The 24,787-nt window shown below is 39.5% G+C and overlaps 1 protein-coding gene across 3 annotated transcripts in view; it reads left to right on the top strand.

Annotated features, from left to right (window-relative positions):
- Positions 1-24,065, top strand: part of satb2 (SATB homeobox 2) — a 45,329-nt gene extending 21,264 nt beyond the window's left edge. For all 3 annotated transcript variants that reach the window (XM_060876068.1, XM_060876067.1, XM_060876066.1), the window contains 10 exons: positions 6,723-6,849; positions 8,473-8,596; positions 8,942-9,044; positions 9,887-9,937; positions 10,065-10,636; positions 11,065-11,277; positions 11,855-11,941; positions 12,771-12,923; positions 14,424-14,618; positions 19,235-24,065. In XM_060876068.1, coding sequence (XP_060732051.1) covers positions 6,723-6,849; positions 8,473-8,596; positions 8,942-9,044; positions 9,887-9,937; positions 10,065-10,636; positions 11,065-11,277; positions 11,855-11,941; positions 12,771-12,923; positions 14,424-14,618; positions 19,235-19,855 — 2,246 coding nt within the window. In that variant the 3' untranslated portion in view covers positions 19,856-24,065. The remainder of the gene's footprint in view (positions 1-6,722; positions 6,850-8,472; positions 8,597-8,941; positions 9,045-9,886; positions 9,938-10,064; positions 10,637-11,064; positions 11,278-11,854; positions 11,942-12,770; positions 12,924-14,423; positions 14,619-19,234) is intronic.
- Positions 24,066-24,787: the final 722 nt, after the last annotated feature.

Genomic DNA, 24,787 nt, shown 5'->3' on the forward strand with positions numbered 1-24,787 from the left:
GTTATGGTCTTTGGTCCACCTGAAAGTTTCATCTGACTTCGGAAATTAATTTGTCTAAAGATTAATTGAGCCACAAACAATTGGATGATACAAGGTTATTCATATTAGAATACTTAATCACATCTTATATACGGCCTCATCCACTGTATAAAAAAACATCTTAATGGTTCGTATTTGACAGCCGGAAAGGGAGAGATGTAGTTATTAAGGTAATGAGCTCATACAGAGTTCTTATAAATGGAGTCTGAATCATACAATCCAAAAGTTTTGACCTTGTGAGGACATTTGTCTGATCCCCACAATGAAAACTGTTATTGTTGTTGTCGATGACATTTATGTGGTTGTTGTTTAGCTTTATTTGAAAAGCTATATGTTATAGAGGTTAAGGTAAGTATTAGATTCAAGTGTAGGCATAGAATTAATAGCCTGCATTAATAATAATGTCAGTGAAATTCTTCGCAAGAACAGTAAGACAAACATTGTTGCATGCTCGTGATTCTGAGTTTGTGAACAAATATGTTGGGATATGTTTGTGAGTACATGATGCCTCCTGTACATGCATAGCATGTGTACATTGCATTCATTGTGTGTGTGTATGTATATGAAATACTTACATTTTTACATATATTAAAATGTTTATAAGTGTGCAAGCAAAAAAAGGATTATAATGATGCTTTATCATAACAGATATAGCTGGCATCTCCAGGAAGAGTGAACGGTTTATATGTGTACTCTAAAAAGAATGCAGAGAATTTAAGAAAGCCATTTATTCACAGTAACAAAGACATTATTTTCAAGAATGAGCCTAAATCAAAACATTTCTAAACACATTCTGATCTCAATCTGTTCTCAAAGGTACAGCATTAAGTTTAGATAATTTTGTTTAACAGTAAGAACCGACTTCTTAAACTGGGAACACATGTAGGACCATTTAAATCTCTTTGTTTTCAATATAAAATGGTTTTAACTTATTTTTATTTGTTTTGTTAGCTTGATTTAAATATGGCAGTCATTTGAAATCCCTACAAAATATTCAAGATGTTTCAAAAGACATTTGATCTGTGTCTTTGCAAAATTAATCTGCAAGTCAGTGCCTTAACAGTTATTTAGTAAACTTTAAAAAGACCTCTGATAATAATTTAAAAAGTTAAAAGTTGTGGTAATTAAGAGCCATTTTGCCACATCACATAGATTCAAATATCATTGATTTCAGCAAGCAAGACAAATAAGTTATTTTTATGTATCTCTACCCATATGCACATTAATTCTCAGTAGCAACTGTTGTAGTTTGAAGCAGCTTATTTGGAAAGTATGTACAAATCTGTTTGGAAGTCAATGTATAACATATAGAATTTTGGGAAATGTTTTACAAAACATTATATATGTTTTATGTATTCAGGATAAATGGGAGCAGAACAATGGTAGTTTAACAAAATTTGGCTATAAATGACAAGAACCAAATTAGAATTACAGCTATAATATACAACTACTGTACACTAAAGACTGTACAATGCAATGGAGCAGTCAATAAGTGACAAAAGAGAAGAGATGGTGAGAAAAACATTAGTGCTTGTTTTTTCTGAAATGTGGAGGTGGTTCTGTCATGGTCTGGTGGTACAAATTTTAACCAGTCATGTAGCAGATCTGTTCAAATATAGTAAAATAATGAATACTGAGGATTATAAACAGATTTTGTCTCGTCATCGGTGGGTAAACAACTGAGTTGTAAAACTCTGAATACTCCTTTCAACATAACAACAATAACACAATTAAGAAATATGTGCAGAGTAAGTTTGTAATTTACATGAATTTATTAGCTATTTTAGACTCTTGGCTTTGACATCACTGAAGCTGTGTGAGATTTATACAGCCAAGTCTTTTAATATGCATACAATATTTTACCAAAAACCTAATGAAATACTCATATATATATATATATAAAAGTGACGTGTGAATACATATGTGTTCCAGTGCAATAAAATGTAAGCAAACTGCTAAGCAAACATATCAAAAATTGACTTTAAAAAACATGTATTTTTCTTTAACAAAACAATTTAACACACACATGCACGCACGCACACATTTATATACACATTTGTAATCATGCTATATTTATCAAGAGCCATAATTGAGTTTTTCCATCTTTTCTAGTCTTCCCATAATGAATTACTGATGTGCTGAGTTTACAGCCAACTATTTATTTCCATTTAAATGTAGAAATGTCAAAATTAATGAACAGTTATTGCATTTTTAAAAGTATGATAACTACTAAACATCTGGCATCAGTAAACCAAAAAGTGGCCAAGAGGTCATCTCCACACAATGGTATAGTCTCTTCTAAACTAACATAAAAACAGGAGGAGGGAAAGACTAAATGAAATAGCACACCACGAGAAAACAAACAGTGTGGAGACAGCGCAGTTTACTCCACACCCTCGAGTTAACGGCTCAAGCCAAATAAGATGAGATTAGTCAATTACTGTTCTATCTATCTATCTATCTATCTATCTATCTATCTATCTATCTATCTATCTATCTATCTATCTATCTATCTATCTATCTGTCTGTCTGTCTGTGTGTCTGTCTGTCTGTCTGTCTACCTTCCTCAGTAACTACCTACCCATCTCACACTCACACAGACACAGTCTTTGCAAAGCAAGGAATCACCCTCTTTTACCTTTCCAAATTCTCCAGAGAGCGAGAAAGAGACAGAGAGAGAGAGAGAGAGAGAGAGAGAGAGAGAGAGAGAGAAAGAGAGAGACCTCATGTTAAATGAATACTTTTTGTTTTTTAAAATAAGCATTTATGTTAAATGAATAATTTCTGGCTTAAATTATACATTTTTTCCCGTGTGGTTTGAGACCAAAATTACACAGAGTCCCGGCTATTTTCTCCCTGTTTGAATTGTGTCCTGCATAGCTCTCTTCCAGCGGTGTATTTAAGCTCCTCTCCCAGCACCACGGCCTTTCTTTAATTAGCCTGGCCAGCAATTAACTGGGAGATATTGTTTATTTCAATTATAAGGGTCGGAGTATTTTTATAGAAGCATATAGACAGACCTGTAGTTTAAGGCTTCAGACAATTAACAGTGGTGATGGCTTACATAAGTGCATTGTTGCCCTGCCACGTTTGACATGTGGCTCCTGAGGGTCAAACCACCATCTGGGTCAGTTGAATGGAAAATATGTTCTATTGCTTGATATGGTACATGCGGGCATTTTGGATGCTTTGAACTGTACCAGCTGTTTTTTTTACGGTTGACAGGGTTTTATTTCTGCTGTACGCGGGCTGCTGTATGAGCCAGTATAGTACCATTCCAACAGAAGGGATCCATAGGGAATCTAAAAAAAAACTGAATTACTCCTATTAATATCTCAGAAATTCTAAATTAGTCTTGAAAACACTTTTATAAAAGAAAAGAAATAATAACAGCTGTCTAAAAGTAGAATTCCATGAAAATGAACATCTTGTGTTAATGTTCAGTCGTTAAGGCTATACTCACATCTTATAAATATACTCGTTTATTCCAACAAATGATCTCTGTGGCAGCATTTCAACTGACACACAATCAGATTTATCATAGTCTTAAGTCAGTTAAATTTACCCATTACACTGAAATAGATATGTACTCTTATTATGGGCAGCTAATCCTCTCTTGTGCTAATCATGATTGTATGGAGCTCTGTGGTTGTCCTGACTCGCACACATCAGGGGATTCCCCTCAGTTAAACCATGCCACTTAAACAAAGTCAAGTGTGAGCATACGGGAGCATCTATCACAATTCACTGCATTTTTCTACTGAAGATACAAAGAGCAGGAGAGAGATAGAATGTGCAAAGGGATTCTGTTTGTATATATGAGCGTATATGGATCAGTACACTTAAGCTTAAGCCAAGCCACCAGCTTCCCACAAGAAAGACCATCACAGAGAACAGGAATTTTAATGTGGCAATTGGAACAATGGTTTGAAGAGGGGAAGAGAATGCCAGAGAACTTAAGCTTTCTTAGTTAAATATGATTCATTAATGCCCTTACCACAAGGTCCAGTGTCCAAGGTCCATTTTTGCACTGTCTGTTTTGTGTGAATGAAAGTACATCTGTGAAATTCTTTGTCAAGCTTTTAATCTTTAAGGTTCTCCTCTCAATAAAGTTACAATTTGTCCATGAATATGACATTTTTTGTGAACTTATTTGGTCAGATCATCATAAGGCTAACTTTTGGACATGAGCTGGTTGATTACTCAGCACTGTAGTGAAGCTATATGTGGAGAAAGTGTGTGTGTGTAAATTGGATGCCAACTTTAGTAAGCATGGTTGTGTGGCTTGTATAGACTGTCAGACTGTGGCCAGCATACATGCAGCATTGCACAGCGAGACAATGAGCTAAACAGGCTCGTCCCACAGAAATCAAAGCTAGCCAGTAATATAAACATGGTCTGAAGACAAAAAGAGAGGGAGAGGAGATCTGAAGGGGGAGTGGCACCACACAAATTGTCTTCATCTGTTTCACTTAGTCCTCAAATTCTGTATCTGGGGAATACATTTGTACAGATAACTTTGGAGAACAAATGCAAGACTCCCCAAAGGCCTATACGTATGTAAGTGAGAATGGAGAGTCTCAGAGGTGGTCAGGCGTGTCGTGTTAGTTTTTCTCTAGCAGTCAAAACACAAACTCACTCACAAACGTGAGAGACACAAATGAGCGGACCGTCTGGCTTTTAAATAAAAGAGTTAGTTGTCCGAAGCTAACTGGTGTTGGCAGTGGTATATTGGCTGGGGATAGGTTAGTGTGTGTCTGCTATTGAGACTCTTCTACAGCTGGAGCTCTTCAACTTACAGAAACAGCCTGAAGCACCAGAAAGAGAGACACAAGAAGCTATGCCATACCATGTCTGTCTCTCATTTAGTGGACAGTAATGCGATTTGCATTGTTTAGCTTTCATGACTTCAGCCTGTCCTTAATAAGTCCTGGGGAAGTTCACATCCACCTTTCCAGCTGGGTATTTCATTTACGTGTTAACGCTAATCTTGCATTTATTGTACATGCCTACAGTGTGTGTGTGTGTGTGTGTGTGTGTGTGTGTGTGTGTGTGTGTGTGTGTGTGTCTAAAGAAGAACTTTGCTCATGTGCAGTGGTGACGACAGTGTGGGCCTCTTTAAAAAATAGGTAAATAATGCGATAAGCAAAGAACCCAGTTTCCATGAGTAGCACATCCAAACAATCCTTGTGACATCTGGAAATAAATAGAGCAAAGTTAATGATCAGGCCAGCTCATCCTTTATTAATGACTCAACAAAGTGTGCAGCTCATCAAAAACCTGCAGCTCTGGCATTTAGTGCTGCTAGAGCTGTAAGAGATTATTCAAGCAGAAAAATCAGGACAATTGTATCTATGTGTATATTCTAATGCTGAATATTATTGTGTAAAGTAACTTATCACCAAAAGAAAAGATTGTAAACGAGATATGACACTAATTATGTGAATAACATCCATAATGTTGAGGAGATAGCATCTAATCTAGCTGGACATTTAAAGGATTAATTAATGGCACAGTTGAGGTTTGAGGGGTTAAGTACATTTATTATAATAAATATGATAGCAAACAGATTTTTTCCAAGCATTGTTTACCTTACTCATTAGTGCAAATAATATATTATGACAGATGCAGTGGCCTGTTGCATTTATAGAATCTTTATTTATGTGACATCTTGTCGTCCCATAAATCCTCAAGGTTAAAGGTGACTCAAAGAGCAAAACTAACTGTCTCCTCCCTTAAGGTTGCTTAGAGACAGCCTGATTATGTGTTTTATTTGTGAGACAACAAAATGACACTTGGACGACTAACATGGCAGCTATTTCTCTTATGGAGAACATCCCCCCTAGTAATCACATCTTTATGGACTACTCTTCGGTCATAAATGGCCATCCCATCCTTTGCATAGTGAGAGGCATTTATAACGGTCAATTTGGGTTAATCAAACAATCATTGACTGGTGTTTATGACGGGGCCATTAATGGAGGGGCAGACATGGGTGTCCGAAGCATAGCCTCTCCTCTACGTCTTTGCAGGCTGTAAAAAGAGCAGTGGCGTCCTAGCAAGCTGCACTTTAATGGGACAGCCACCAGTGTGCGTGTCAGGTGCTTCTTCCCTGCCTGATAAGAGTTTAATAGATAAGGCCTTATCATTACAGCTATTGTTCCCTGCTGTCTGCGTTTATAGCCTGGGATGAACTGCTCCATAGGGAGAGACAGAGAGTGAGTGAGTGAGGCTGAAAGAGAAAGTCCCCAGTACACTTCCCCACATCCATGATGCAATACACATTCATATTGACTCATCTTCAAGTATATGTGCATGTATCATTCTAAAACCATACATGTAGTGTTTACATCCAAATAGACACTGAAGTTCAAAGTCAAGTGGTGCTTTTTCTGTCTGTCTTTCCACTTTCCATTTTCCACTGAGATATCTAATATCTGAAGAGTAATCATTTACTAATAACTGGCCTGCTCTGGTGATGTAATCTGCCCTTGTCAGCTTTTGGTGTTTTGGCAGAATTGCCGGGTGACAGTTCTTTCCTTTCCAACCAACTCTGACAGTGGGGGTGGGACTGACCATCTTAATCGTGTAATGGAAATGGATTTATGTTGTGGAAATTGGTACAAATTAGATCAAACAGGGTTAATGAATTCTCTGTGTGTGTGTCACTCTCTTGCTCACAGGCATCATTAAGGTGGGTCGTTGGAAACCGTTGCCTATCCACTGCCTGACGGACGCTCCTGATGCCACAGTGGCTGACATGCTGCTGGACGTTTACCACATGGTTACACTCCGCATACAACTGCAGAGGTCAGACCCAATACCAGCAGCAGTGTGGAGGTTTCGCAGTGTTAACCATTATAATAATGTTACAACAGATTATTTTAGAGATATTTTAGTTTGGCTATGAGCTGAGTATATTTTATTAAATCATTGAACTCTCAGAACAAGTCAGCGAGTACAGATTTCATTCCTCCATCCATTAACTTCACACCTTGTGACGTTCATAGTTCATGGTTGTTACTGAATAATATGCTTAAAAATGAATAACTGAATAATAAGCTAAAGGTTTAAAGGTGTCCTTCCACACAAAACTGTTTTTACTTGAATTTTTTGATGTGTTAGGTCCATATGTGTTTGTGTTGTGTCGTGAATTTGAAAACGAACTGCTACCTCCACGGTCAGTTCTAGCCACTTAAAAGAAATAAGGGTAGAAATCAGGTCAGTTGGAAAAGCTGGTCACTCTGACATCAGAGTGACTGAGCTCATTACTATTCATGAGCTCTCCCACTTGAGATCGCGTCCCCAGAATTCGTGTAGCTCAGTGAGTTTCCTATACAGCAAAGATGGCTGAACGTCAACGGGCTTGTGAAGAAGCCATTCTGCCGCAATTCAAGGTGATTGTAAACAAATTTCCTCTAGCCTAGGCTACTTATTGCGCTGGGTGAATGAATAGTCATGCTCTCATATCCTAGCGGTTAGCCAATCGGAGCCAAGCAGCATAGCTTATTTGAATATTCATGAGAACTGGCGCAAATCTAGCTGAGTCTTCCTGCAGGCTTTCTATGCCACACTAGAATGACTTGAAACAAGGTAACCAAGGCATTTTTTCCACAAAAAAATGTTACAGAGTCCATGGTAAACTTCAGACATTACCACAAAAGTAATGAAATACGTGTGGCAGGGCACCTTTAAGGAATTTATATATTGAATAGCTACCTGGATTGCCTACAGTAGTGGCAAAAATTATTTTCCAAACTAAAAATATTATGATAGTTGTGGTGACCTGCTGATCCTCAGAAACAGTCCATTTTTTAGACACTGTCATTTATAGCCTTAATGGTCACTTGCAGTTTATTCCTGTGTTTACTGATAAAATAGGCTCCATATAACAAATAATGCTTTAATACTGACTAGCAGTTTAATTACATGTTCATGGATGGTGTTTGTTTGTTGGTGTTTGTTGTTCTCTGTAGCAGTGCCAAAATAATTTGTTGAACAGTCACTATACTGTACGTTCATTAACTACTTTATTAGAACAAATGTAAACCTGCTCTTGTAATACTACATTCATGTATTATCTAATCAGCACCAATGAAGTGGAGGCAGCATGATGCATAAAATCCTACACTTACGGATTAAAAGCCTGTTGCACAACAGTCTATAGTCAGAGATGCTGTGAAAAACAAAAAACATCATGTGAGGGGACGTGCTGTGGGAAAAATGCCCTATTTTTCTCACATAATCTGGACAGTTGAAGATTTGAAAATCTTGATTTGGATCTGCATGATTTCATGCATTGTGTTGCTGCTACATGATTGGATATTTGTATTGTTTCATGCATGAACAATTGTATAGGTGAGCCTAATATACAATTTGGTGTACATCCTGAATATATAGAAGAATAGGTGTTGATGAATCTTATGCTTACAGCTTTGCCAAACTGGAGGACCTTCCATCAGAGCAGTGGAATCATGCAACAGTGCGCAATGCACTTAAAGAGCTGCTGAAAGAGATGAACCAGAGCACACTGGCAAAGGAATGCCCACTCTCCCAGGTACAGACTTGACCTTTTTCCATGAAAATCTTCCTAAACTTCATGAAAAGTCATATTATTGATCACAGATTAGAGCTCCATTAATAGTGGTGCAAAGTAAAGTTTGTGAGCATCAATAATGTGTGTATTTGCAAGACTTGTGCTTCACTTGTATGCAAAAATGAGGCAGTTCATGAGATTTGTGTATCTGTGTATGATGTGTTTCAGTGGAGAGGCTCTGTGTGGGTGTTGATCCTTATATCAATTGCTAGCATATGTTTGTGGCTTTCAGTCTCCATTGCTGTTTGCCACCAGTTATTTCTCAGCAGTCATCTCTGTCCCTGTCCCTCTTCTGACCTTTCCCAGAGTATGATCTCCTCCATCGTGAACAGTTCCTACTATGCGAATGTGTCCACTCTTAAGTGTCAAGAGTTTGGCCGCTGGTATAAGAAGTATAAAAAGATTAAAGGTGAGATAAGAGCTACTGTGTTACACTGTTCTGTTTTATATTTGGGGATCTGATTCACTAATTAGATCTAGGAAGAACTAAAAATCAATTTGTCTTCTAGTCAATATGCCTCAAATCATTTTGAAAGAGTACAGAGCTGAACTCGCTGAAGTAATGCACCAGATATGCACCAGATATGAAGCTCATAAAGTGTGGGATAAAGTAACACTATTTTAATAAATCTCTTAACGGGCCCTGTGGTACACATCATGGATTGTTCATTACTTCACATTTTGTATTGCACATTGCTCTGTGACTGGACAGGGGAACCCCAGTCTATCTCTCAGCTTAATGGAAACCACAGATCCCTCACCACTCTACAGGAGGTCTCCAGCACCAGACTCAGCAGATGAGCATGCCCGCTGCTAGGCTGTTTAAGCCTCTTAGCATCTAAATGCCTGTGACAATTTTTCTCCTTCCCTTACCCCATTAAAAGGCAACATAATTACACAGCAGGACAGATCAAAGTGTCGAGAAAACCCCAAGCACTGCTTTAGAGAGAGAAAAGCCAGCAGAGAATAAGGAGGTCCTTGGTGACAGAGCAAGCAGTGTTGGGTTACATAAAGCCTGCTTTCAGTTTTGTTCACTGCCTCCCAAAGCCAAACACACAGCCACAAGCCACCAGATGTGACAAATATTATTGATTGACAGTCGTAGTCATAAACTTCAGTAAAAGAGGCTAAAACACTGATAACATGTTTTTTTTTAATTAGAAAGTACCTGTGTGCTTACTTGCTCTTATGAATGTACATTGCTAACATTTGGGATACACAGTCACCATGATTCACTTTGTTCTATTATAGGTGATTACTTTGAGAAGATGTGGCCAATACGGGAGAATTCTGAAATTAAAGGTGACTAATTGTTTTTCAAATTAAGTTACTTAAGAAATGATTGGTGCTTTTGTTTACTTGTGATCTTTAATAAGAACCTTAAAGACGTTTTTTATTATTTAAGCCTATTCATCTCATCTCTTCACAGTGGAGAGGGACACTCTGGTCGACTTCTGTGTGTTAGGACAGCGTCCTCCCACTCACCTAGCTGGCCTGGCTCAATTAGGATCTTTGGGAACTGGTAATTCTCTTGTGAAAAGTGGCTCTGGAGAACCTCAGACACCTCAGTCACAGCCCCCATCCCAAGGACAGCCACAGCCACCCTCATCTCATAGTGGCCAGCTCCACCACAGTCCACCATTACGGTCACAGGTGGCTCCTCCAACAGCCCTTCAGCCTCTTCTGGGCCCAAGAGGCCTCCTGTCACCTCAGCTCAGTCCACAGATAGTGCAGCAGCAAATAGCTATGGCTCACCTCATCAACCAGCAACTGGCAGTTAGTCGCCTATTAGCCCACCAGCACCCACAAGCCATCAACCAACAGTTCCTTAACCACCCACCTATCCCAAGGCCCAGTAAGTCTGGAGGCCCTGGAGAGCCAGGAACCAATCCTTCAGCAGCTGAGGTCTCATCAGACATCTATCAACAGGTCCGAGATGAGCTCAAGAGAGCCAGTGTATCACAAGCTGTGTTTGCCAGGGTGGCATTCAACCGCACACAGGTAAAAATAAAATCTAAAAATGAACACAGATGTTAAAAAGTTCTTAGGGTATACACAGTTAGTGTAATGTCTAGATTATATTTCTTCTAATTCAGACAGCAGAGATTCAAGTCTTTAGTTGAGGTCTCTGGGTAGAAAGTTAGATCAGATCAGATTTTCCAATCTGCAGGTCACTGCACCAAGGCCCAGCATGCTTGTTCCAGTCCCTGGGCCATATCAGTCTCCTTTCCCGCCCTCTCAGCAGCTTACACACCTGGTGCATTGAACCTCTGCAGGCCTGAATTACGCCCCATTAGAGCTATAGAGTGGGTGGGAGATGATGTGGTGCAGGTGAAGACCTGGTGGGATTTGCATATGTATACTTGCAAGACCTGGACCTTTCTCATTTTGCTTTCATGTCCTTGTGTGTGCATGTTCGTGAACACCAGGGTCTGTTATCAGAAATTTTGCGGAAAGAGGAAGACCCTCGCACAGCCTCCCAATCTCTTCTGGTCAACCTCAAGGCCATGCAGAATTTCCTTAACCTTCCTGAGGCTGAGCGAGACAGGATTTACCAGGAGGAGCGTGAACGCAGCATGAACCCTCCTGTAGGGCTGCCCCCAAACTCAAACTCCAGTCCTGGGGGTAACCGCCTATCTCAGGTACCCATTATCCTGCTGTCACTAAAACCCTTCAGGCCTTACACACTTTTCCTACAGAGCTGTCTTTTTGCCAGGCCCAGTATGAGAGTACCTGCATTGCAAATTTGTGTGTCTGACTCTCCATTTTTATACACGTGCTTCAGAGATTGTTGTGATTTCTGTCTAGGTCGGTCTTATCTGAGTAGTTGTTTTGTTTGGGTTATACATATTTGTGGCTTTTGTGAGCAAAAACACGTTTTTTTAACGTAGGATTGCTGTAGCATAACACAGGTTTAAAGAAATGTTTAGAAATTTACCCAAAAACAGTGGTGTTTTATACAGTACAGCTTTTTGATGCTTTTGATATTTATCTGTGTATAAACAATCTAGCTTTCAGTATTGATGCATTTTTTAACAGATTCATTTTGATGTACATGAAGAAAAAATGCATGACTTTTATGATTTTGTTCAACATTACCTTCAGTGACAATTTTTATCCAATTTTAAGTATTATGACACCAGATGTTAATTAAAAATTAAATGTTCACCTGTTATGGAGTGAAACATTTGTGAATTGTTTCATGTTCCATTCACACAGAAAGTATGGGAGCGCAACATGGACGAACAGTTAACGCCTGATGCCTGGGCATCTATTTGGAAAAATAAGAACAAAATTATCAACTCGGTGAGGCTCACATCACTTCTCTTTCACTCATTAACATACAGTTGTTGAACATACAGTGAGCTACTATTTCATGCTTGTGTAGCAAATAGAATTTCTTGATTTCTTGAAGAAAATCTATATTCGGGATTTTTTTTTTACAGGTAGAATGAGCTGAGCTAATCTCATAAGGTTTTATCATTTTTGTCATAATGTCTCGTGACATTTTGTCGTAATGTCTTAAGACATTTTTGTGACCACATTTATTATATCTGCATTCGTATACTCTGTGTCCTGCATTTTATACAGCATCTGTCATTGCATAGAGACAAAATATTTGGTAACTGTCTCTAAACATAAGTTTGGCTTTTGTATCTCGATATGTTAAGTAAATGGTTCGGAACTTTCTCTGAACAAACCACAGGGTCACTTGAGCAGGACTATTTTTCAAGAGCATCTGTGAAAGAGTCCAGATAGCAACAATCTCTGTGATATAAGGACAGAGTGCTGATCCTTTGGTCTCAGGGAATGCAGTTGTGAACTATTATTATTATGTCTGTATACTGTTATCTTACCATCTTTTGTGTTGGGGAATGTGAGATTACTTGCTTGTGCCTGCAGAATGACTTCAAACACTGCACTGATTTAAACATGAACTACAAAGTAGATGCAAGAGAATACCTTTAACTACTCTCCTACAGAATGCATCCTTCTCTGTGCTCCGCTAATACAAACACAGGCTACTTTTAACCTTTTATTTGAGTATCAATTGTTTAAAACTTACTTTGTTTGTCTTAATAACATTTGCTTTACTCCCGTCTATGCTGAACCTGATCTCCATGGTGTCCTGTAGTCTAAGCCCTCTGGTCCAAATACTGACCTTCCCCTGAAACTGGAACCACTGGTGAACATCACATCGTCCATTTATGATGAGATCCAGCAGGAGATGAAGCGAGCCAAGGTGTCTCAGGCTCTGTTTGCCAAGGTGGCAGCCAACAAGAGCCAAGTAAGCCCTTATGTTTGCTTACTCAAATAACTGCTTTCAGTATGCTAATGATACACTTCAAAGCCTTCAAAGCCTACAGAAACAAAACTTTCTCTTTTTCTACTGTTTGATTTTATGCATTTAAGGTGATGATTCAAAAAACATTGGGGTAAATGGAGGGATTTGACTGGTAATTATTTGTTTCATCTTAAGGATGCATTTATGTTACACACATGCATGATTATCAAAGTCACACACTGGGCAATTCTGTTCCACATGAAAGGAAAATAAAGCTGAAAATAACAAATGATGTTAAGCTGTGCTCAATCTACCATAAGCAAGAGTCTCCTCCTGTGCAGGCACTGGTATCTGATCTGAGCACGTCTGTACCGGTAAACAACAATACCGGCAGTTAGATATGCTTTACATTGCAGATGTCCATCAGAATGGTTTCCATTCACCCAACCATGACCCACCATCTTAACATCCCAAGGATCTCATCCTCCATGACTCAATCACTTCATTGGAGGCATATTTAATTGCACTACTCAGATAATCCTGATTACTGGCTCCTTTTCACACTGACCGGTGGAGAGACAGTAATATTCTGATTCAAGGTAGACTGCTGCAGCAATATGAACACGTAGGACTGGTAGGGAAGAGTTAATCGCACAGTCATGTGGTTAGAGATAAATCACCAATATGTGGTTAATTACACACAAAGAAATAAATAAAGAGATCAGTATAAGCATGCATATGCAAGCTTTCCTGATGAAAACTCTGTTATTGGTTAGATTAAAACACTTGAAAATGATGCTGTAATAATAGTGTGGTGCATGCTATCAACTCCAACTAAAAAGCATGGAATTAATCCATGAGTGTTGATTAAGGAATATTTTGGAAAACCTGCTGGACCATTTGTAGGTCCCTTTCCCATTTGAGAGCAAAGAGAGATAATTGATTTAGTCAAATCTGATCCCGCACCCAGCTGCGCCTAATTCTTGCCATGAAATTGTGTGAGTGACGACAGTGCTGTACCGACCCATTCAGACAAGGACCGTTAGCACACTGTTTGTGAGTTTGCAGGTGTGACCACCCCAATCCTAAAATTTGTGTAGAGCGTGTGTAAAGCAGTGTTGTGCTGGTGTATGTGTGTATGTGTGTGCATGCATGTGACAGATGCGGTTGGGTCCCACAGGTCTGGGGTCGGTTGGGGGGTCACGGCTGAACGCACCCATCTGCTGCAGCTGGCCAAGAGGGCCTGCAGAGAGAGAGAGAGAAAGGGACAGAGAGAGAGAGAAAGAGAGAGAGAGTGCACTGATCAGGTTATTAACACAGGGTGCTGGTAGAGGTTGGCTTCCCACAACAGCTGGTATCAAAGACTGGCCTAGTCTAGCAGAGATAATCATATCTCTCTCCATTTCACACTCTATTTCACATATTCTCATCTCTCTCTTGCTTTTCCTTTCCCCCTTTGTCTCTATCTGACTACCTGCCATCCTACCACTGTTTTTATGTCAGGGTTGGCTATGTGAGTTGCTCCGTTGGAAGGAGAGTCCAAGCCCAGAGAACCGCACACTGTGGGAGAACCTGTGTACAATCCGCCGTTTCCTCACCCTCCCCCAAACAGACCGTGACCTCGTATACGAGGAGGAGTCGCGTCACCACCACAGTGAACGTCTGCACACTGTCCTCCATCTGCCCTCTGACCCTCAGGTGAGTCTGGATCAACAATCAGATTGCATTCATAATGCTGAATCTGAGTTCACATTATGTTCAGTGCTAAAGTTGATAGACACATGGGATTATTAATATCTAGGATTTTTTCTGCAAATTTCCCCTAAATGGTTTGTGATTTATGATATTTTCCATATTTTTATTGCTGCTGTGGAAGGGAAAAGGGGTCATTGTGATTGTGTTTCATTGTGTGGTTGTGCACACATCTTTGGAGCTTTTGTTTTTATATCAAGGCCTCTGATGCAGGGTCCTTGCCAATCTCTAATAACCTAATACATCCAGCCCCCTTTAATCATAGACACACACACACACACACACACACACACACACACACACACAGACACACACACACACACACACACACACAAATAGCTCCAAATGCAGCACTGATTAAATGGACTTCTCCATCCTCCAGCCAGTGTCATTACAATGTACACCAAGCGCACTCAAAATTCACACATATACACATGCACACTCATTTCTATACAGAACCTCATACCTTTTGAAATGGTACACACCTAAATCTATTTTCCTCCAGCTTTATATTTCCTGTATCTTCGCAGCATTCTATAGCCTACAAAAATATTCTTTTTGTTTTTGTTCTCTCTTTCCTCTTCTTGCTCCAGTTTGGTTTCTTTATATGGTAGCAGTTTAAGCAGAGTATATTTGTGTGTGTGTGTGTGTGTGTGTGTGTGTGTGTGTGTGTGTGTGTGTGTGTGGTTGTACTTATTTATGTGTTTTGGGCGCAGTAGGAAATGCCCCATTAAGACACACCCTGACAGACAGTACCACCACAGCCCTGATATTATTAATGGCGGGAAGAGACAGAACACACACACACACACACACACACACACACACACACACACACACGTACGTATACACACTTATACACACTTCTACATGTTAGGTGACTCATGGGAATTCACAGTAACGGGTGACTAAGGTTACTGTACAGTGGCTTTGACCATAAGCTATTACAGAATACTGACCATAAAGGGACTGACACTTTTGGCATAGGAAGCCTGCACCCTGTACCTCAATGCAAAACCATATTATTGTTTTTATTCTTTGGTTTTCCTTTTGTACAGACTGCATAATACCTTTCCTAACCTTCATATTCAACAATACAATGCAATGCATTCTTGTGCTGCACTTCCAGCAAGTTATTCTGGAGAATGGAACAACTAGCCCAGTATGTGTTACACTGTTATTGTACAGTTAAGGTAGTTGTGTTTCAGCAGTCTTTGCTGACAGTTTCTTCCATTAATTTTAGGTTTAAACATTAGCTTTCCTATTTTCCTTGAAGTCCCTTAAAATTCGCTCAGTGTTCCACTTAAAACTCCTTATGTTTTTTCTGTGTTATTAAATGCTCATCACAGGAAGGAAACTGTGGTCACTCTATTAACACATTCCAGGTCTCCTCTGACACAGAGCCCAGACAAGCCACCGCACAGAGGACAGAGACAGCTAAAAATACAGCTCACAGGAATCAAACAGCTGTATCCAGAACAGTTGTGTTCTTTCTTTTGCATGGTTTGTTCCATGTGCAAAGGTTGTGCTTTTAGATCTGATTCAGCTCTTTTAAAGAAAGGAATCAGTGACCACAATGAGTTAAGATAAATTAGGTTTTGTTTTTTTTTTTATTTTGTTTTTTTTATTTGCTGTCAGCACAAATTTAAAAGGATGTGTAGCCAATGCACATAACAAACATTGACCATGTGTGTGTGTCTGTCTATCTCTCTGTCTGACTGTTAGTGTGTATACGTGTGTTTGTGGTTGTCTCTTCTGCTGTTGTTTTCTTGACACAGTAATGAGGGTCCCTTCCCAGTTCAAAATACCCAGCATCCCCTTGGCTCCAGCCAGCCTGCCACCACAGAGCACACATGTGTCCCAGCTGCTTAAACACTCAAATAATTTCACATACTGTACATATACACAATATAGTGTATGTTAACCAACAAGAATACAAAAAAAAGGTTTTACTCAATTTGCAATGGTTTGAAACATTAGTCCATGAGTCCACGTAGTTCATGCTTTTTGTTTAACATGTCTAATATCCAACATACCACTGCTATGAACATACACTTTTGCACCTGTCCTTACTGTACATGCAATGTTTTGGATCCCAGACTAATTCATGGCTTCACTGTAGTGCATACTGTGTCCTCCGTGTGACTTATGCTAACATCCACAAGCTGCACACACCTGCTAAGTGCCCTAGCCTCCTCAGCACTATTCCTTCCATGTGTACACAGTGCTCATGGGCATAAGCCCCACCCCCCGCTGCTCATTTGGCAAGTCTCTCCTTATGAATTATTTCTCTTTTGTTTTTGCTAAATTGGATGCTACACCCCCTGTTCTGATACTCCGACAGGAGCAGAGCATTACAGCTCAAACAATGTATCCTATTCACAAAAAAATTGCTTATTTCTGATTGTATCAGTTGTATTGTCATTAAAAATTTAATCAATGTTTTTTTCTGTACATATAATAATGTGTACACATATCTGCTTATATACTGACTTGTATAGGCAAGCACAAAATGCATGCTTTCTTTTTGGCTCTTTATCTCTCTCTCCCTCACACACACATACACACACAAACACACACACACACTCATGTACACTCAGAACTCAAAAACTCACCCACTCTGAAAGCATTGCAATATGAAAAAAACTGAAACAGAAATTATCATGCATGTCTGTAAATGAGGTAGGTGAAGTCATGCAAAAGGATACTAACAGTAAAATGTCTTCATCATTACATATTTAATGTATTGATGTCTTAGCAGTGTCTCTGATGGCAAGACAAATCCCCCACCACCCCATTCCTCATTAAGAGTCAGCTAAATCTTTCATATTATACCCTAATTCGTTCATACCTCCGTGCTGTAATTTGGATCTGATTTGGAAAAAATAAAAAAAAATTCTTAATGTAGTGAACTCATAGAGCAGTCCCTGGTTGCAATTAAAAAACACAGAAAATGGATGAGGTTCAATATTGAATTATGCCTTAAGTGCATAAGGGAAGAAAGTGTGTGTCCAAAGTAGACTGTGGTCGAGGAGTCGTAGTGGGAGCAGTAAATGAAGTGGACGGAGGGAAAGTAAAGAAATGGAGGGGACTGACTTCATGGCTTTAACGGTGTTAGGGTTGATTTGAGGATGGAGTCATTCTTCTGGTTTGGCTTCAGCTCTCTTCATTAGTGTCCTACTCCATTAGAGGAATTGAGCAGCCTCTTGGATCAGTGGTGTAAAAGGGGTAGAGCATTTTTGATTGAAGCCTCCTAATACAAACAGGGTTGGGAATTGAACTTGTGGGGTTGAACATTTCAGGGCTTAGCAATAGCTGCTGCCACAGTTCACAACAGTCATAAACACAAGTGAACAAAAGTGTTGTGTGTGCGTGTTGGTGAGTGTGTGTGTGTGTGTGTATGTAGAGTTTGAGGGGAAAAAAATCATAAGAAATACACTTCAAATGCAGAATCCAGGAAAAGTGTATGTATATTAGTGTGTGGTTGAGTGGGCAGGGGGGTCTATGTTTGTGTGTTGCAATTGAGTGCCATATTATGTGCGTGTGGTCTCTGTAGGTAGGCCTACACACTGATAGCAGTGTTATATCATGTGGCCAGTTTTAAGGTTCATGTGTCTCAGCCCCACTCCCATCACAGTGTCTTAACTCTTTTTGTGGTCTCAGTTTGTTTCTAAGAGACATCAAAAATAATATAACATAGAGCAAACGAACTGAAAGAAAAAAGACAAACATACACACTTCCTGTAAAACACTATCCCCAGAAAGCCCCCACAAGTGAAATCAGAGCAATTCTGTGGTCTGGCCTGCCCTCAGTATTATTTAAAAAAAAATGCCCTGTTATTATTGAGTGGAGAGAGCAAGCAGGCAAGCTAGAGAGAGAGAGAGAGAGAGAGAGAGAGAGAGAGAGAGAGAGAGGGAGAGAGAGAGAGAGAGAGTGACTGACTATTATCTTTATGTAGGTCCTTTAATTTTAATGCACCGCAGATTTATAGCTTAGCATTCCAGCGCAGAGGCAGTGGGCACCCCACCCTGGTCATAAACTCAGCAGGACAGCGCCATAGTTTTCGATAGTTTTGCTGTGACATGCTACACCTTCCAGAGTTTCAGAGACATTAGTTGCCATCCACTTCCATCATTTTACTGTTTACACCAACAACACTATTTACTACACCCTTACCACACCCTTTCTTTCTTTGTTCCTTTCCTGTTATTTTCACTCCTCTAAACTATTTAAAAAACAATATCAGAAAAATATTTCCATCCCTTTGCTCATATCATCATATAACCCACATGTTTGAAATTACAGACCTGATAATGGTAATGGTGTGGGCGACAACATTCCCATGTTATTTGTGTAATACACTTGGTTAAACAGTCATAACACAAGATGGTGTGGTTGGATATTTACTAGAGGTGACTGGACAGTCTGGTCAAGAGCCCCATGGACACTGGATGAATATTCATTGATGAAAACCTTTGTACTCTGTGGCACTACTTTACTTATTATTCATTTCCCTTCTTTTAATGATCTCACTAACCTGATCTTTGCTCTTTCTTATCAGGTTCTCCATAGACAGCCTGTGCCACAATTAAAGGACCACTCTCCCATGCGTGAGGACTCAATGCCCAACTCTGTAATGGAGGAAAACTCTCAGGCTAGTGCTGGTAGTGGCAACACAGGAGGAAGTAGTAGTGTTGTTAAAAAACCCCGCTCCCGCACCAAGATCTCACTGGAAGCCCTGGGCATTCTGCAAAGTTTCATCCAAGATGTGGGCCTCTACCCTGACCAGGAAGCCATCCACACCCTCTCAGCCCAGTTGGACCTGCCCAAGCACACCATTGTCAAGTTCTTCCAGAACCAGCGCTACCATGTTAAGCACCATGGCCGACTGAAGGAGCTGGGAGCTGAGGGTAGTGGAGTTGATGTTGCTGAGTATCGAGATGAGGAGCTACTCTCTGGCTCAGAGGATGCAGAGTCTAGTGAAGATGGCCATGAGGAAATCTACAGTGGACAAGAAGGTGCCCCAGCAGGAGCAGTCACTTCTTCCTCAACACCCTCTTCCACCTCAGGCCAAGAAGAGAGCAAGGACAAGGCTTTATCTCTAGGGTCAATCCGGCCCAGCTCCCTGCCTTCCTCCAGTTCATCCCCCAGTCCACGAGACCAGGCCGAGTATCAGAGATAAAGCATTCTCCCCTGGGAAAAAAAGGGACACTTTGGGAAGAGGATAAGTGGAAGGTGGAACAAATGGAACAGTAAAAGCAGACTAAAAGAATCCGGCACAGGGTCAAATGAAGATTGAATAAAAACGGGACAAGAGTATGCTTGAATATTGATTATAGAAAGAAAATGTGTTACAACAAAAATAGCTAAGATAAGGATTAGTAGATGAATCAAAAGATCATTTGGCACCAGATACTGTAAGGTCTGTAAACATGATGAAGGAACATTTAGGTTAGTGGCCCAAAATTGTTGTTTATTTGTTTAAAAAAGGTGCCTGATATCTGATGACACTGAAAGTGGATTTTGTTATCCTAAACTGACAAGTGGTCACTTTTACTCATGGTTTCACAAATTAAGGTGTGGGTAATTAATAGTATGAATATCCTAAATCAGTGTAGTTTCTCCCAAAAGTCACTTACACATTAATTAAAAGAACTTACTTCTTAATTCCTAACCTACAATCCGGGGATCATTAGAAACCATTGTCCCCTTCCCACCTCTTTGGCATTCAGAGTAATAACAGTGATTGAGCTTTAGATAAGTTTTAGATGAGCCATGGACATCTACAGGGACACTCGTGTCTCATCAAGGAGCCTGGTGGGTGTCTGCGGCTTCTCTCTTCTTCCTCCCATCTGTGATGGGGAATTCTTTATGTTTCCAAGAGGTGGCTATGTTTGGCCATTTAAGTGGTTGGATGGATGGGTGGGTGGGTTAGAGGTAGTGATGAGGGCTGTGGTGTATACATCAGCCTTACTGACTGATTCCATTGTAAATACATGTGGTCTACTGAAATGTCCAGAGTTAGCTTTTCCTCCCCTTTGAAGATAGAGCCATGTCTCCCACAAACAACCACATCATTCCATATAGTCCAATGTGGTGGGACAAACCACCAGCCTGGTACCCATGCACCCATGCATGGACTTCCCTCAACACCTCTGTCAGTCTAAATTTAGTGAATGGTTGTTTCATATAAATACATTTACACAAGACATCTTGTCACTATGTCTCTTTGTACTCTCTTTGCACTTAAAATGGCTAGAAAATATCAAGAATAAAAAAGATACGTAGGTGTCTATTGACTGCTTAAGACAATTTAGTGACAGGCGAGAGTGCAGTCTGACTGCCTTGTCCTGTTTTTGGCCAAGTTGAGGAGAGTAAAGTATTTGTCCAACAACAGTCAGCAATCAGTCATTTTCTGTGTGCGACTACATCCCTTTCTCTCATGATTTCTGTCCTGTGACTCTTTCTCTTAATGGAACACAAAGTGTACCAATTTCAAACCACCTACCCCACACTCCACATCTCTATTTATTGCTATCTATATCCACATTTATTATTACTGTTGTTGTTGTTATTATTATTGTTATTATGGTTGTTCTTTCTGTCATTGATGTTATTTTTGATTCGGGTTTTTCATAGTCTAATAGCAGCTTTTGTCTCAAAGCTGTTGTTTTGGTAATGAATGACTTTATGAAAGAGGGGAACACTGCCAAAACATTGAGAATTAGAAGCAGTTACTGAAGAAATTGAGTGAACCCTGTGATATTGTGTACTACCATTTCAATCTACACTCCCCACTTTTTCCAAAGAAAATGGCAGTAGGTGAGTCAAACCCAAAAATAAGACAAAGCATATGAAAATATGAAAATATACTTTTTTTTAAAGAAATATTGACAATCCATTTATTGAGCCAGTTAAAACTCTGAACCATTAATGAAAATGTGTTAATGTGTCACATCTCGGGAAATGGACTTAGCTACAAAGCTCTGTGGTAAAGCCTCTGTGGATACTATAGCAAAACGGATCCAGGGTCCTGATTTGCTTTTGAGAATCAGCTGCTACCTGCTCATTTCTGGATACGAGAATAATCGTCATTGTTAACTTTACACTGACCTTTAATCTGTTTTTTGTTCATAAGGTGATGTTTATGTAGATGTTTTATCTATTACAAATGACAGCCTTTTCTTTATATGTCTTTGATGTGCAAATCCTTACAAATGTCTTCACTGCAAAACGTTCACTCGCATTAGCATATCTTAAAAACATCAGAACGGTTTTGTTTTTTGAGTTATCACCGACATGCAGATCATGAATTTAAATCAACTTTAAACATTAAACACTACACTATGTTGTTTCTCATTTGCTTATGCATTATGGCTCATTGCTTTTTAGAGATCTACACTAGGTCCCTGGGTATGCAGTGCTATGTGACAATGTCTGGCTTATGTTTCTTAGTGCTATTCAATTAAAGGTATAGTGAGGCCAGGGATGTTTAATAAGACACATGCAGGAGTGACAATAATTCACATGGAAGTATGAGGACACACGGCACAGCCATGCCATACCTCAGGGAGCCTGATGTCATTTCACACTGAGCAAAAATGTGACACAAAGAGGATACGGTGTAAAGTATGTTGATTTAAACCACTGTTGTCCTTTTTGTTTACTTCACAGTGTGAAGTATCTCCTAGTCAGTGATATTTAACCACTAACCCACACACCTTTAAGACCCTTTATAGTTTCATTTTGATGGTTTTGACTTGGTTTAGCACCTCTATAATATGCTGGTGAAACTGTGTAAAAGATTTAAGAGCCATTTATTGAGCCTTTGTTTCAGAGCAAGGCTGGTCTTACTGATCCTAGTTTAATTTTTTCTTCGAATATCAAGAGCACCCAACATGCAGTGATCATGTGATCAAGTAAAATTAGTAAGTAAGTAAGACATTTATTTCAAAGCTGCTTTCTGGTTTATTACTTTGCTGCTCGTGGATACGATAACACACTTTTGTTTCTCAACTTTGTTGCCTAAATCACTGTGGAAAAGATCTTTTTACAGATTGTATTCCCTTTAATGTGCTAAACATATCCTGTCAATATGTTATACTGATATTTTATATTGTATTAGACTTTTAATGAAATCTCCTAAATATTCACAGTTTTTAAATAATTGCTAACAGTTGCTTGTTTGGTGACACCCAGAGGCATGTTAAATTTCACAGCAGTCCTGGAATGGTGAGAGAAAGACTTATTTTGAATCTCTTCCTTAAAATGTCAGATATTTGGAGGCTCTGATAAGGGTGTCTAATAATAGAGTACTGATTGTCAGGTGGATCTAAACCTTAATTAAGCTTGTCAATCAGCTATAACCGTAGGAGTCCAAAGCCCACCCCTACCATTATTATCCCTCACCCGCTCGTGGCCCCGCCCCCTGCAGTGCCCAGAGAAGTCTGAAACAAGCAGCTTTGATGAGTCTGTCTCTGCCCTGCTCCTAAATTATCCACAGTCCTGGTGAGACAAGCGTGTGCATGCTAGACTGGTGTTTAACCTGCTGCAGGGGTGGCCTCCTACCCACTCAGCTCCTTCATCACCTCCTCCTCCTCAATGTCCTATACAGAGTTTGTGCTAAGTAGGAAAACAAAGAGAATACTCAGAGTCCCTGATGAGCGATAGGTCAGGGTCACTCACCAATTATCCGTCTCTTCCGTGACAGGAGTCTCGTCTTTGCCTTTTCAATTTCAGGCACTTTGTCTCATTTTCTCCTCCACTCTCACTCATGCTGTGCTTTCGGGGTTAATTGGAAGTGATCATGTCCCCGTGTAGGGAAACAAGTGGTTCCTGGATAGCATAAACTCTCTCACCGTAAAGAAATTATTTTAAATAATAGAATAGAACAAATGGGACAGAAATTGGAAAGGACAGGAATCAAAATTAATCTAGTGATAAGAACACAGATCACAGTTACAGATATCATTATCAGCCACACACAGGTGCCACAGACATTTTGTAAACTGTTGTAACCCTTCTTCTGTAATGTAGCACTTAAAGATTCATTTCCTGCAACATTTTTCTCTCTGCTTCCTGACATTTCTCTGACTAACAGATAAATTACAGAATGAAGTGGGTTTTTCACTTCCTTGTACTCTTTCTGTGCGCCTTAACTAAGCACAAGGCTCTGTCTGCTTACTATGGAGACTAACTGTTTATCCTCATTAACTACAATGTGAATCAGGTTTGCCACTCCAGGATTGGTACTTTTCCTCAAATGGATCATTCATTATCACTAAGTGATAATAAATTATGTGCATTATTTGGGCTCTTTGGCTTGTGTGTCTTAATGTTTCGTTTTGTTTTTAAATTGCTGTCATTTAAATAAAGTGCATCAGTGGATCAGTCATGTGTTTCTGGATCTCCTACTTCATGCTCTGAGTCAGTTCCTATTTGATCACAAATGCAAATGCAATTGGTTATGGATGAAGCAAACCGTAACAACTGACATTTTACCAAGTATATTTTAAAAGTTCAAAAAGCACAGAGGTTGTCTCTAGAACAATGCAATGTTGTCTTTTGCAAAAAGACTAAGTCTTGGGGAAAACGAGTGGTGTGGCCACAAGAACCAAACACGCTTTCATAAAAAGCAACCAAAACAAACCATAATAGGAAAAAAAATGTCCATTTTGAACTATGTTACTGGAAATGATCAGTAATGATACAACTTTTTGTAATCATTTGCTGAAGAAGATCTTTAAATAAACCATCAAAATTGTGTGGGCTAACCATCATTGGTGACCCCAAAAAAAGCTTTTTATCACGTGTTTTTGGATTTCACAAAACCACATGAACATAAAAGGAAACATTTGAAATCTGCAATATATAAAATTTACAGACTTCCCAGAAAAAGCAAAATACTAATTTGGGTTAGTCAGCCATTGATATCCCTTTTTATGGTGAGCTCAGTATTCATTATGCTTTGCCGTCTTTATTATAATTATTTCAATGTACATAGTTTAACTATTACTTTTGGATTGAAAAGGTGGTTAATATGTTTAGCAAAGTGCAGGATCACATGACTGCCTGCATTTTAGTCCCCATAGCCCCACACAGACTCCATATATCC

Source organism: Tachysurus vachellii, chromosome 8 (genome assembly GCF_030014155.1).
Source record: "Tachysurus vachellii isolate PV-2020 chromosome 8, HZAU_Pvac_v1, whole genome shotgun sequence".
Lineage (NCBI taxonomy): Eukaryota > Metazoa > Chordata > Actinopteri > Siluriformes > Bagridae > Tachysurus > Tachysurus vachellii.